The sequence below is a fragment of the Cyrtonyx montezumae genome, unplaced genomic scaffold (assembly GCF_038088225.1).
Source record: "Cyrtonyx montezumae isolate F1298 unplaced genomic scaffold, pur_monq_1.0 scaffold_3, whole genome shotgun sequence".
NCBI lineage: Eukaryota > Metazoa > Chordata > Aves > Galliformes > Odontophoridae > Cyrtonyx > Cyrtonyx montezumae.
Window position 1 is genome coordinate 28837644 of NW_027072034.1, and position 16231 is coordinate 28853874.

Sequence of the window (16231 nt, forward strand, 5' to 3'; positions counted from 1 at the left end):
TGCTGACCTCCAGTGAGGTACCTGAGTTACCTGGGTGTCTACTGCAGAGTGCACAGGCAAGAGCCTATAGAGCAGCACTCCCCAGTGCTGTATGGGAATGAGACATGGAGTTAATATTTACATCAATGTATATGTCTAAAGGGCCTTGTTAAATTTACTTAGGCAATCCTGGCATATTCTAATTTCTTGAGGCTTGTTTGGCTGCCTTTATAATCTTATTTTGAAGAGGTTTATGTGTGTTACTGATGCAGATTTACATGTGTGCTGAAGAGGTTATTATATTCCATGATATTATTAAGGTATTGAGTAACTCTGGCCTTAATACCTCAATAATATGTATTTTTGGCATTACATGAGAATACCAACTTGCATTAAAACATAAAAAAAAAAAAGAATGGGTGTTGTTCTCACCCTTCCAGGGTGGAAAACAAAAACAGTCCTAGAAACACAGTAGAGCCTTGCTGAAAAATAATCTTTTTTTTTTTTTTTAACACTATTACCATTATTTTTTAATGTTTGCAGCAGGTAGTACTTCAATTAATAGTCTAACAATGCACTACGTGTTAACCTGATCTGTTCCTGCAAAGCAGAGCATCATCTGCAAGTAGTAGCCTCAGCTACCTCATCCTGCATTCAATAGCCATTTACTGCAAATATTTCTCAAACTCAGTAGCACTTGGACATAAATAGCAGAATTCATTTACCACTTACTCATGCTCTGTTTCAATATTTGAACTATAACAATTTTTTGCAAATTTAGATAGTAAGTTTATCAGTGACCAGAAAATTTGAAACTATTTTTCTTTTCAAATGTATACATAAATATAGCTAGAGTTTTAAAAATCAGATAAGATATACTGGCACTTAAAACTCTTAGTTATTCTCTTTTTGCAAGAAATTCATTATGGTGATGCTTTTGATAAGAGAATTATCATTGTAAGTCACTAACTCTTTGTAGGATTCATTCTGCACAGCTTTTCCTCATTTCAGTGAAACATTTACTGTGCCCCCTTCATGAAGCCTAGGGAGAAGCAGAACATCCAGTGGGTGACTGACTCACTCTTTGAACTTCTAAACATCTTTTCTGGGCTGGTTTTCTCTCATATATTTTAAAAGAGTTCAAATTGAGCCCTAACATCTGTGAGTTGCCCATACCCCCTGTAATCAGGAGGAGAAGCAGACCTCCAAGTAATGATTTATTCCACCTACATTAAATGCACCTCTTAGAGTTGTCTGAATTGCAACTGAGAAGTTATTCTCCATACTAGCAAGGCAATGCTTTGAATTTGTATTTAACTTGTAATTAGCTAAATTTAGTTGAGAATAATCCCAGCCAATGTAAAACTGCTTCTGCCATTATTAAAGTGCTTGTACAAGCCACAGTTTGATTATACGGTGTAAGTGTAATGTCTTTCACATATGCTCAGCTCAGTCAGGACAACATATCATTGCTCCACCAATTCTCATATAGTTTACTATGAAAACTGCAGAAATAAGCTTTTATAGTCTACGTATGTCGTGTATTAGTTTACAACTTGAGTTTTGTAACATGATGCTTCCAGTGCCTTTATTCTTCACAATTTTCCTCCTTTACAGCTGCAAATTAATTTTTCTTACTATAGAACTTAAATTTCAGTGGCTTCAATTTATTTATTTCCATGAAAAGTGAATTAGTTTCAACTCTATTCTTGGTATGGTCTTACAAATAGCCATATCAGGGAGTGGGGGTCATTATTCTTTGACATTTTGTATATTTGCAAACACAAAACTTTATATGTACAGAGCTTAAGTCCTTTGGCTGAGTCTGGATGCCACTCTTAAGCAACATTACAATAACATTACTCACATTTTTCATAAGGTAATGTACAAAGTTCATGTATGTGTTGTCTATAACATAAATCAGTTCAAGAGAATTGTCTGAGACTGATAAGGAGTGCAGTATCCCAGATCAACATGAGACAATCAGCAATACGCTGTGGACTGTTTCACATTTGAAAGCATTCTGTTAGACAGAGCCAGAAGCTGTTTGCTTTCAAATGAGATGATCCAGGTATGTTTTCTGGCTGAAGAATTGGCTTGGTAGCAAATATTTTCAGCTTGATAGAGGACGTTAGGAGATTATACTATTGCATCCTGTGAAGGCAAGATACAAGCTGCTAAATCCCTGTTTCCTCTTATCTCTGCTGATTTAAATTTTCAGGGCCTAGAAGTCAGGAACAAAAAAATTCTCCCTGAGATCCCCAAAATCAGAAGCTGTCATTCCGAAGAGCAACCTTGACCACTCTAGGCTATAAGAAAGAGAAAATGTTAATTCATCCTCAGCTGACCATCACACCTTGGACAATATGCCACTACCAAAGATCAGCACCCCCTGACACCCAAGACAGAAGAAGACAGAGGAGCGGTGAACTGCTTTGCTGTGTTTGTATATCTGCCTGTTTGTCTGTGTCTCTTTCCCCATTTTCTATCTTTTCTTCTTTAACTCTTTTTCACTCTTTGTAGCAGCCACTGCCTAATATTCTTAGAACATAGCATAGAAATAATTCCTGCACTAAAGAACTCTTACTTGTAACATGTATTAATTGTTACTAACAATTTAACCAATTTTACCCCTCAAGAAGAGTATTAGTTGTTAGAAAGCTCGCAGTACAGATTCATTTATTCCTCTGAGTCTTGGATGACTCCCGTAGTATCGATCCCTACTGACTAGGGGAGAAATGACTCAAAAGACAGAAAAAGATTCACCTCCCTTGAAACCTACTGAGTATGACAGACAAGCATAATGTATAACGTGCATTTCTCATTTGATTGCATTTAATTAATGTAGGCAGGCTTGCCAGATGAAAAGATATATCTGAACAATTATAATTTTGCTGTTATTTCATGAATGAAAAGAGCTATCAGTTCACACAACGCATAAAATATCATGATGATAATACACTGGATGGTGCTGGAAGGAAAAAAAATCAGTTCAAAGACTGAAAACAATACTGAAGATAGCGTGAGTCTTAGTATAACTGAGGTGAAAGAACAGATTGTAAACAAAGTTTTAAAAAATGTGAATTAAAAGAAAACACAGTAGAAGATTCAGGGAGTACGTTGTGACAATACTTTCCCATTTTAAAAGATAGTTGCTTCTTTATTTAAATCTGAATGGACGTCATTCATTCATTCAAGTAAGAAATCAAAAAGAACACCGTCTATCACTCCTTAAAATGGCTGCCTTTCTACTGTAAGCACAAATGGTACTGCATCAGAGTAAAGCCAGACTGATTTTTTTACAGTCTTCTGATAGAGCATACAGTTTATTACTGTACTAAGATTTTCAAGTGAAGCTTTTAAACAAAGCCTGCTACAAATATGAGTTGCAAGAGGATGAAACTGTAAGGGCCACAGTCAACAATTTCTATTTCTCTTTCAAAGGAAATGTCAATTTTTTTGGATAAAAAATAACTGATTTCTCAGAAATATAGATTTAATTAAAACAGGCTATCCCAAGTTACGCTATCACTAAAGTTATTCCCACTATGCCATAGTTTTTCTCAAAAAAGTAACAGTTTTCACATTTGTCTTTAATTACCGACTCCAAATGAAAACGTAATTACAACATGAGCATGAATTCCTATTAAGGTTAAATGTTTCTCAAAATTAACATAAGAAAGGAAATCTTAAAAACACTTTAATAGCTTAGCTACAGTATGAATTATTTTCCCTAAGACAGCATAAATCTCTCTTGATAAAGCTATTTCAATGATTTACTAGTTTCTTACAATGGAAATCAATATTCAAGTTGTATCTATTTTCCAAATAGGGAGGGTAGTTTATCTGCAATCAAAATAAACTATTACCAAGTTGTATTATTAACACTCCACAGGGAAGATTCTTGCTCTGTATATTCTTAATTTTAATGACAAAGAGTGCAGTGTTACTTCATTTGTATGAGGAGTCAGGGACTAGTGATGAGCGTAACTGGTCCCTGGCTTGTCACCAAAAGCTCTGTGAATAGTATGAATCACTGCTACTCTCACCTGAAACATAAAGGGAGATATAGTTCAAAGCTTCTATGAAATAATAGTTGAAACCCAAGATCACATTCCTGCAATCCCATTACTTCTGAGTAAGAGTTTTCTTGCCTTTCTTAAGTCAGAACACAGGGAGTGTGAGTATGTGTCTACCTGCAACATATAACATCAAGATCCAGAAGGAACAGTAAAAGTACTAGAACCTTTCTCAGAACTATAGAACAGCACTGTACAGGATGGGATGAGCAAAATATAACTACAGTACACACAAAATGTCATCAGTGCCTCCCTGGCTAACAAAATGTACATCCAGGATATTCTTGCAGACAAATGTTGTCTTAAATTTAACTATCCAGAAATTAATTTCAGAGTGTTTATATTAACCCACATATATGGGTAAATATATGTATTTATGTATACATATACACACACACACCAAGTGTAAAGAGGCCAGAATGACTACTGGCTCAAAGCTTTGTTCAGCAGCATCCATCTGAGATGCAACCTGCTCAACAAGCTTCTGAAGTTTATGGTTAACTACCATGGACACAGCAGTAAGAGGACAGATATGCTGTTCCTCCTGATGAACAAAATGTGGGCACCCCAACAGCTACTGTCACCGTGACAAACAGGACACAACGCCCCTGATAACTGGGGTAGGCAGGAGTGGCAACCAGCTGCACATGGAGAGAATAAAAACTCAAAGAATTCCAAGGAAGATTGGATGCCCCCTCACAGCCGTGCAGGTCAACAAGATGTTGCTGACTGACTTGATGCCTTCCTATTTATTTCCAGAAGTAACGCCTCCTATTTATTTCCATGGGAACTACAATGGATACAAAGAGCACAATAACTATTTGACAGAGCAAATTCTCAGCTTCTAAACATTATTTTTTCAACACATTCACCACCATTAAGTATACATTTTCTTTAGTGATGAACAATAATCTGTATCCTACACTCATAAAGTGGAGGTGACCCACTGTTTCACAGTTGCTACGATGGCCACTGCTGAATTGCACCAGCCACTGCCTCACTGGTTGGTCTCCATAACATTCAGCATCAATGAATGTCAATGGGTGTCATTCTTTTTGACATGGAGGAATGCCATGACACACTTGTGCTTCATGCACACTTCCATGTCAGACACTATTCTGTCAGACTCCTCACCTCTGTTGTCATTTGTTGAACCAAAGAGTAATGGAATATTAGTGAGAAGGATAAACTTCTACTGCCATCACACCAACACATGCCTCTAAAGTGGGTCAACAGAATTAAATAAGAGCTATTACTTTCATAATAGCCATCACATATTAATTAAATAATTTAAAAAAACTGAACAGATTCCCGTCTAGGAACAACAACATTTACCATTCTGAGTTACATTTAAAAACTAATAGTCAAAGTGACAGAAATAGGCATTACAAGATAGGAAAATACTGAAAAAACAGGGTAATGGCTTGACAGCAATTCACAACATCTTCTGACCAGCCCTGTATGCCCACATCCAGTATCAGGAAGCCTAGTCCTGACATCAGAAGGTATCTGAAGAGAGCAATTTCAGAGCAAGACTGTGAAGCTCAGCATTGTGTCCACGGCACAGTATGTTCCATTCTTCCTCATGGAGGACAAAGATAAGAAGGGAGTGAGTTTTCCAGGAATTGCAACAGAAACCTGGCATGAGAAAGGGTCAGTAATATGGGAGGCCAAGCTAGGATGCATATATGAAGCTTTTGGAAGGTAAGTGTGGTAAGAAGTAATTTGTGAAGGTCACTGGGAGCTGTGAGGATCAATTCTAAGGTGGTCACACATGTGAAAGTAGCACTGAGCATGTCCTGTGAGAGAGCAAGGGTGAAAAAAAATGTGAAAGGAATGGCCAAATCCCAAATCCAACTCAGCCTTCCACAGCTCAGTGACTGGAAAACGTAGAAAGCAAATACCGTGCTAAGTGGATCCTGTACATTCATCTACAGAAACATATATAGCAAATAAACTAGCTAAAAATAACCATTTGACACCAGAATATAACAAAAGTGATTATTTTGGCTTCTTTTCAAATTTCCCTGCAAATTTAACTTTTGCTGGAGACAACTGCTGCCGATTTTAATGAGCCATGTTTGATTGATAGCTTTACAACATTTATTCTCAAATGATCTGTCATTTTCCATGTTCCACTTATAATACATTTTTCACACTAAGAAAGAATAGTCTCTCTGACTTGAGTGTATTTGTTATTACCACATACACAAGACTACCACAAAGAGAAGGAGATTAAAAAATCATGCTTTACCTGTCCATACTTTGCAGCTAAATGTAGAGGTGTCCAGTATAGATTATCCACCACATTGAGATCAGCTCCATGATCCAGTATCAGAGATGCAACATTCTTGTAGCCATTTGCACAGGCCACATGCAGCTGGAATATGAAAATATCTATTTTAAATTTCTCAGAAAAAACAAAAACAAAAAACCACGAGGTACTACTGTATATACTGGTTGCCTCAGAGACCTAACTGGTTGAATCATGATTAAAAAAAAATACACATGAGAACAACATTCTAGAAAACCACAGAATAATCTTATTTAGTATTCATGAACAAAATCCAGTCCCCCCCAAAAAAGATCATCTTACTGACATCTGTTTAAACAACATATTCTCACTAAATCATTTCCATACAACTTCAAGCAAACCAGTATCCATTTCAAACATATTCACAGACTTCATGAGCTCAGGTACAGTTACACTCTTCAGCAGAGGTTGGCCTAGGCCTAACTTTCTTCTGTGACAGTTCAAATATCCCAGATGTGAGCTGATGCTGAAATGAACTCAATGACATATCATCAAAGTACACTGACTTCTACAATTCTGTCACTTTTCTGCACAAAAACAGTTACAAAGAACATCCTAAAAAACACCACAGAGATATTTTTTTCTCTGTGTTGCTTCACCAGATACTTCATTATTTTGAGTGCTTTAATAGTTTTTAGTTAATTTTCTATACCAGGAAACTTCATTTCAGAGTTAACACTGGACAGAGAGAGGGGGAAATACAGTAAAAGAATGATAAACACTGCAGCCAGGAGGTCCCAATAGCATACTGTCCTGTCAAAGCAGGGACAACCTCACAGGTGGCTGTGCTTGCTTAGGGCTTGTTGTTTGGAGAAGTAATGACAGAATGAGAGACAAGGTCATGAGGACAGCTGTGGCAAATGAAAGGAGTAAGATCAAGAATGTCTTTGTTAATGGGTGAGCTGAGAAACTGGATTCATAGAGAAAGACACATTAGAGCAATACAAATTACTTACTCCAGTACTAATTAAGTGAAAGAAGAAACAATAAGGAATCCTAAATCAGGGAAAAAGTGACACTTGTACATTTTGGTGGAAACTGTCTTCCCCATTGCAAGGGGCTGGAATCAGATGGGGGATGGAATCTTTATGGTCCTTGCAACCCAAGTAATTTTATGATTCCATGTTTATGAGTGGCAAATTACTCTGCTGATACCTCACATGACCAGAATGAATCAGCTTGTAGTTCTGTGGCATTTACTTTCTCATCACTCTTTGGTATGTTTCCAAACATCCCCTCCACTTCTGGTAACCAAAGGGACAAAATTTGCACTTGGATGGTGGCAGAATGTAACTACCCATCACAGACATAAAAAAAATTCCAGTGAAGGTCAGTGAAAACAGGGTTAAGCAAGACTGCAGAAAAGGAGAGCTGAGATTAAAGTGGGTAACCTATAAGCCAAAATAACGTTGCCCAACTACATGGGTTTTTCTGCCTTCTGAAGCATTGTTAGCATAAGAGAAACCTCTTGCAATAAATCTCTTCCTGGAATTGCATAAGTCTCAACAAGAACAGGAGACACCAAAACCTGCCCAGGATATCATTTGCCACTATTTTTTATTTTTTTATTTCTGGTTCAGCTGCACTTGCAAAGGATGCATAAAATTTTCTTTATGAACATTTCTCATGCAAGAAGATAAAATACTTTATAGCCCATCAAAAATATTCCCAAGAAATGGGGGCAGAACACCAATTCAGTACACTATAAATGTTCTAATTTCAAACATACAGAAACCTCAAAGATTTCCTATAATTTGATACAGTTTTATCCTTCTGTTTTTAACAAAAGAAACCGCATTTTTGATTCAAACATCAATTTGGTAAGTGTTATTTTAAAGCAGTTTAAAAGCTTGGAGGACAAAGGAATCATTTGTGACTGAAATGTTTAAAAAAAATTATCACAGGAAATTTTATCAGAAGAATTAGTTTTACCACACATTGCTATATGGAGCATAGACACAGACATATATGTATGTGCTGTGATTCTGAGAGAGTGTGTGTCTGTATGTCATCAGTTTTTCCTTATTAATCCTAAATTACACATGGCATTAGATAATGTATGAAAAGAAGGTTGTTTGTGACAGATTATAAATCCTTAAGGAAGAAGAAGCAGGACTAAGTGCCACTCTTCTCTGAGCTTGCCACCAAAAATAAAAGGGTTTATGTTTGTATCCACTGGTAGATTTGGTTGTCCAGAGATGCAGCACTAGAACATCTAGTTGATAAGAGCTGGCCTAAACATTTTTTTCCAACTCACTGCTCCCTGCTCAGGATACACAGCTCCTGTTCCACCCCTATGGTACTTAATCTGTTGCTTAGCAATCTGTGCTGAAGATTTAGAGTTAGACTGGTTTTAGGGTAGTCTTGTGCAACATGATCTTCCCAACTGTCAGTGAGTTGGATGTGGCTTGTCACCATGTTGACAGGTTTATCTTCTTGGTGTTCTCCATATAACTTAAAGAACATACTGCTGACCATGGCATACAATACACTTTCAGAAATTGAGAATATTGGGTGAATTTAATATATATTCAACCGATGACACTCAGCAAAGAGTAAAAACATATGAAAAAAAAACAAACAAACCAAAAACGTATTACTTGGGGAAAAAAAAAGGACTTGCTGAATGTCATTTAATAGGATTAAAGCAACAGACTCTTCGTTTTTGGCAGAGTTTCAAACATAATTATATTTAAACTGTATCATCTCAGAGTCTATGAACAGAAAATATATCTCATTTTCTACTTACAACTGACATCTATGTTGTTTTCTCTGTACTGATAGATTTAGAGTAACAAAAACTGTTCCCAGAGGCCTTACAGACTGGCTGACTCCACAACCATGAACAGGGACAGAACAGTCTAACAAATTCTGTATTTCTCACCAATTCGTATGACAAAGCTTTCATTTAATAGAAACCTCAAACAAAAGCAAAATTATTTACTCTGTAGCTACTTGTGGCAGCACTATGAAAAAATTCCTGAAAGCAAAGTTCTGCATAAAAACTGATCAAATAAAAATATCCCATTGGTCTGCATCCAACACTAAAAAAAAAAAAAAGAAAGAAAGAAAGAAAGAAAAAAGAAAATGAAGGAAAAAAAATCAAGAAACTATCCAAATGCTTTTCTACTGGTATATGCAGTACTGTTAAACATGTTCCACCCATGCACTTCGACTATTCCTGATATGCAGTGAGACAATTAGGCAAATGGATGATTTGGTTAAATGGTACCAATTCAGACCAAAGTAGCAAAAAGTATAATGAGAACCTACGATTGAAAATAACAAGCAAATCTGGAAAAATACTTATCTATTGGTAAGGTGGAGGCTTCATAACACTGATTCAAGAAGGTACAACTACATGAAATGATGTTTTAGACTTGCTCAGCCAGGAGGTATGGACATAAAACAGTCATCACTCAGTGAAGCTTTAGGGCCCATCTTGCACAGTGTCAGTGATCTTAAGTATTCACTCTAGTTCTAAAATTCAGAGCACACAGTTTTTCTTGCTGTTGTGTAGCGTATTCAGTTGCCACTAACACAAAGATGCTGCACTCATCTGTTTCAAAATCTCTATTGTGCAGGGCACTGACATATCTATTTTCAAAAGGCCAAATGAGAACCAATATCCTGTGCTCCTTCATTTCTTGTCTTACAGAACAGCCTTGTGCTTGCACTTGCATTTTCACTATTACAGTTGAACCAGTGTGCATTCACAGGGCTGGAACTCAGAATGCCACATACTCCGACTCACCAGGGTAACTCCCTCATCATTCTTCTGATTCACGCTTCCTCCACTTGATATGAGCTGTCGGACATCTGTCAGCATAGTCATAGCTCTCTGTATCTTCATTTGGCGCAAGGAATTCAACTCAACACCTGGAAAAATGAAAAAGCTAAAACCTGCTATATCGTTCATCAGTAAACAAGGTACATGACTTTGACTTTGTTTCCTGGGTTTGTAAAGGGGTAGTCAATATTTAATAAGAATTCAGTGTATGTTTACAGAACGTGTCCCCTTGCTTATATTTACTAACAAGATTATTCATATCCTTATTTATCTGTATTACTTGGATGACTTAATGTCAGTCGCTAATATCAGACAAATGGACCGGATGAATCTTGACTGGCAAGAACAGTTGGAGGCAAAATAGTAAGAATACCATTCAGTCTGTTGAAACTGAGAAGTAAGGGAGCTAAGACAAAATAAATAATTAATTTTTAAAAAGCACTTCAGAGAACCCAGTCCAAGTCTTTAGGACTTATTTAATGAATATTATTTGAGGCAGTATTCCATTACCTCTGTGTATATATTACATTGCCCCAGACTAATCTCTCAAATCTATCAACTCAACTCTTTGAGGCACCATGAATTGAAGCAAGCGACACTAAAACTCTACAGTTTTTTATTTGCTTGAGTTATTTTAGCCACGATTAGCTTTCCATCTGGGCCTGGACCACTGCAAGGCCCTATAAACCAAATTAAAATGTGGTTTTACGGCAGGAACAAATGAGAGGGCAGGAAACGAATGAAGAACTGGGTCCATTTGAGTCAGCACTGCTATTGAAAGAAACATTTGTTAAAGTACAGCTTTAAAAGGAAGATAAGCAAGGCAGTCTATAACCAAAAGAAAGCATGGCCTTCAGTCAGAAGAGAGCTAAAATTAGGAATAGAGTACAACAAAATTACTAAGTGGTTAAATTAGCAACTGGCTGTGGCTTGATTGGAGGATCTAACCAAAATTCAGGGCTTGGTTCTTCCACTCATAACTTCCAGTGGTCATTTACATCCATATATGGAAAACATAATTTGAGTATGAAAATCTTGCCTCTCTGTCCTGGTCATGTCATAACAAAAAACATATAAATAAATGTCTTCTTCATTCTCTTCCACATTTGTCAGTGAGCTTAAGAGTGAAAAATAATAAATAAATACAAATAATAAATAAAATGTAATAACATGTACTTAAATATTTTTGTATTATTCATTTTACATTTTCTATTCAACAATTCTTGCTTTTTTATTATTTTTATTTTATTTTATATATATTGCTAGAACAATTGAAGCATGTTTCAGGGTAAAAGTATATTCAAAGCTGTAATTTACAGCTGCACTAGAAGTCAAATAAATGGGTATACCATGTGCAGTCCAAAAAGAAACTCATTCATTGTTCTTCCCCTAATGTGTGCAAGCAATTACAGTGCATTTTGTTTTTTGAGGAGAGAGGTAATAGGTGGAAATTAACATACCAGCTCTTTGGCCTGTGCACAATAGCTCAAACACTCAAAAATGGAAACTATATTCACAGTTTAAAATTAGAAATACTAGTGTATGACTTTCCCCACATACAAGACTGATAGTGAAACAAATTGTTGAAAATTTAACTTTGCTTACTTAAATAAAGGAAGAATTGAGTTCAGCTGCATCCTTTGCTCTATCACACACGTTATACCCATCAGCTTTGAGAAGATGTGTAAACAATGCTACATAACAACAAAAGGCAGAGTCTGTGTTAATCTCATGACTTTGCTAGATTCCAACAGCAGTTATACGAAGAAACAATATACATCTCGTTAGGCAAATAGCAATAAACTGCCTGACAAGTGAGCTACCACAGCATTAAGTTCCACAAGCTACATTTTAGCAACATCCTAAGGACTTCTGAAAATGCTACTGAAGCAAAAGAGGTCTCTTCCTCTGAAGAAGAAAAAGATGGGAAAAAAAATCAATCTCAAAATTGTAGAATTATGAATCCCAAGAATTTGGGAATCATTTGACTTGGGAGCAATGACTTCTCCAGTGTGGAGATGAGAATCATCTTTCCCAAGCATGCACACATATCATTCTCAGACATTCACATAAGCAGATGTGGTTGGGAGCTGCCTTCCCTTAATCAGTTCTGTTGAGTTCTATCTCCCTCCCCAGGGAGTGACAGTTTTCATTAGTTTAGATGAAATAAAAGTGTTACTCTTACAGTAACTCTTGCAATCTGAATCAAAGAATGACCTTCATGTTGATTTTCAAAGGAAAAACACAGTTTAGATGTTCAGTTGAAAAGGGACAACAGCCAGCATGAATAAACAAGAGGAAGAAAACCAAATTGGCAGGTAGTATGGGAACGGTTAATGTTATGGAAAGTGAAAAAGAAAGGTGTGTAATAGAAAATAGACACCAAATACACCAACAGAAAACAGGCAGCAAATTCTATAAAATCAGAACAAGAGCTACATTCACTCAGAGTTTACAGGAGATGCGATGGAGATGGAATAATTAAAGCAGCAGTGACCCTGAAGGGCACAGCATTTGGTTGTATGACAGGCAGGAGCATAACCTAAAAGTGACAAAATGCATCACTTCTCCACGTTTAAGAGAAACACCTGACAAAGCTATTTCACCTGCTGTGGCTGCCCCACTCTCTCAGGCATATGGTTATAGAACTGATAACCCAAAAGAATGTAAAAAAATCACAGATAAAAAGGGGGAATTAAATTTCAGAAGGTTGCAATGGTAAATAAATACACAGCAAACAGAACTGAGAATTACTATAAAAGATAATTTCCACAGAAATGTGTAGTACTTGGAAGTGTCTCCACCTGCCAGGTGAACACCTGGTTCTGGGACCAGTACAAAGCATTCTGCTCAAGGACATTCAGCAGCCACTCTTTGTCTAACCAGTTTGCAAGTCTCAACTCTAACAGATGTCATTCTCTTCAGGATTTGTGAATGCCATCATGTCTTGCAAACACAAACGTGCACTAACAACTTGAAAGAGATGTGACCAGCCAATCACTCCTCTTACTTTTCTCACCCTGCCTCCACCTGTGTTACTGCACAGAGCTGTAACTACAGCAAGGTGCTTTTCACCCACAATGATGAGCTTACCCATGCTCCAAGGACACAAGGAATTTATATTTTTAAGTATGAGATAGATGTGTTCACAAACAATCCATGAGGAAAAAAAAAAATCACGGTACTACTCTTGATCCATTCACTTTTATTCATTTTATCATCCATGTGTAGCTATTACTTCATCCAGTTTCATTTGCAATGTTGGAGAAGAACTTTACCAACCACTTGACAGCTTTACGCAGAGAGTCAATTTTGTAGAATTACATTGTTCAGCCACTCTTGTGCAGGATAGCTTAGCATTATGTACAGCTGATTTTCAAGGATAAGAACAGATACATTTCAGCAACAATGACTATGTGAGAATGGAAGCTAATATTTTTAGCATGTATAGAAGAATGTATACTTGCAAAACTACTGAGGATATAGCTCTAATTCACTGCAGACGTACTGACTGATGGCCACCACTGGGCTCCGACTGCCTGTCTTTAAAGCTATCGTTACAAATGCTGACAAAGTAAGTGAGGGATGTTTAGTATGAAATAAGCATTTCTTTCTACTCTGAAAATATCAGAAATGAAATTCCTGTTTTCTCCTCAGAGTGACACTTCTCCCGCTCCAGTGAAACATGCTTTTTTCTCTCCTGTCTATAATACGGATGTTGAAGACCCTTCTAACCAAAATTAGTTACATGGACTCATTCTTTTCTTCATTTGTATGATAAGAAAAATAATTGTTGTAATTTCTTTTAACAGACTGGCACTATCTCCAGACTTAATACTAAGCATTCATCCGTAGACACGTCTTGCACGTTTATTATTTTACTTGTACTGTAAACACTAGAATACAGAAGCAAAGTAAGTGGTTACATTTTCTGTGGTTATTTATGACAAGTATAATGTCTGCAATGAGCTTATCATGTACTGTACTTCTATATTCAGTGTTTCTCTGCAAATTCTTAGTGTTATAATTGGATGTGTTTGAGGGATAGCTGTAAGAGAAGGCTACTCCACAAGAGCCAGGAACCCAGGAGGTTAGGGGAAACAAGGGCAAATCAGGGACCACATGACCCTCCCCAAAGAAAATAAAATAAATTTTAAAAAGGCGTATCTCCAGTGATGGAATCAGGGCCTGCCAACAGTTCTGACAAAAAAGCCCATTGCTACAGATTAGGATGATTCTGAAGCAAGGAAGCCAAGTCAGGTCAGGGCCCTGGTGCACAGACATACCTTGGTCAAGGACCAAGGGCCTGAGCCCTGAGGCTGCTCAGCCAAGGGAAGAGTGAAAGATCAGGACAAAGATTCTCCCAATTGTCCCGTAAGCTGGCTGTTTTCTCAACCAACTGTTCCCATCTTACATGGCTTTACTGTACCAGAGCTCGCCTTGAGTACAGGCAGCCAGACCCCTGGGGGTGCAGGGAACCAGTTGCAGGATCTGAGGGTGTACTCAGGACACTAAAAACTTTTTTTCTATCTTGCTAAAGGTTGTAGACTTAGTAATTCTATAAACACTGGTAATTCATTTCTGATGGCAACAGAATTAGACTGTTCATCAGTAGGCTCTCCAAGAGGATACTAATAGGGCATCCCTTCTTCATGATGTTCTTCATAATATTTTTCTAATTCTGTGAAGTCTACTATTATTGAGGAAATGCCTGTTTTCCTTTTGGTATCACTTAAAAATCAGATTACAATCTACTGCGTATAAATTAAAATGTTAATTCAAGTGCCAAAAGTATGCAGAGTGAGTTTAAAGGCTCTTGCTTCGATAAAAACACGTGGGCAACAAAATGTTTCCATATGATGGATTTTTTTTTTCTCTTCACTAAACACTAAACATTTCCAGACCAGAAGTACATAAATAGTAAGAGGAATCTAAAACTTGAAAGTCAGTTAAAAAAATATAAAAATTAAGGTGGCTTTTTCAAACATATTACATTTTCAATGAGAAGCATTTTCTGTTTGATTCTTTTTTAGGAATTGAAGGGACCTACTGAAACATGATGTTCGATCTTCCTGGTTCTTACTGGCAACACTGTCACCTAACCCCTATTTATTTCCACACAGAAAATAGATTATTTGTGTGTAATAATCCTATGGGTAGGTGATTTCCAGTCAGCAGGGATCAGACTGAAAAGCTCTGAACTACCATGAGGCTGTTTGGCTTTGGTTGTCTATTTTTTTTTTTCTGTCAACATACTGCATCAATAATATTAGTAGAAAATTTATAAGAAGACACCAGGATCAGTTCACATATGTTTCTAAAAGTAAATATATTTATATATATATATATCAGGGGATTTAATTCTAGTTTAAGTTCACTGATCTTTAGTGTTTACCATCTGTATATGTTAACATTTCAGTCCATTTTCATTGTAGAATGTTAGCAATAATTCCTTAATGTCTATGTAAAGCATTTCACAGCTGTAAATACTAAACTCTACAGAATTAATTTTATGAAACAATATTGATCTATAACAATAGCTTTTCTTGAGCACACCAAAGAAACACTAGATCTTTTTATGGATTTCTACAGTACAACCTCAATCTTAGAATATTTTGGTGTATTTTCCTTAACATTTTTTTCATTACTAGCAATCAAAAATATGATGAAAAATATACATATCTGGCATTATCAGATTGGTTTAACTGTCATTTTAAAAGTGCCAGAATTGAGAAATACATGAGCATCCAGATGTATTAGATGTAGATGTTAGGTTTTCCCAGAATAATAGAAAAATAGGAAATCTCAAGTTGGATGGGACTCACAAGTATCACTGAGTCCAATTCCCAGTTTTGATAAAGCAGGGGTGGCCTCTGCATGAGGAGACAGGCTGCTTCGTGCTGAACACGGCCTGTTCCAATGGCTCCAATGGGACCACCACAGCTGAGCCCATTACTAACATTTGTACTGCAGTTAAACAGATCCAAGTTAACATTAGACTAATAGTACAGATTCTATAAGTCATGTGATGATTCCCTCATCAACCATTCAAATTTACAACTACAGTAG

General features: G+C 36.7%; 1 protein-coding gene across 1 annotated transcript in view; it reads right to left on the reverse strand.

Annotated features, from left to right (window-relative positions):
• MYO16 (myosin XVI) overlaps positions 1 to 16231 on the reverse strand; it is a 257006-nt gene that overhangs the window by 183732 nt on the left and 57043 nt on the right. Inside the window, exons 5-6 of the mRNA XM_065741050.1 lie at positions 10127 to 10251; positions 6313 to 6438 (exon numbers count right to left, since the gene is read on the reverse strand). Coding sequence (XP_065597122.1) covers positions 6313 to 6438; positions 10127 to 10251 — 251 coding nt within the window. The remainder of the gene's footprint in view (positions 1 to 6312; positions 6439 to 10126; positions 10252 to 16231) is intronic.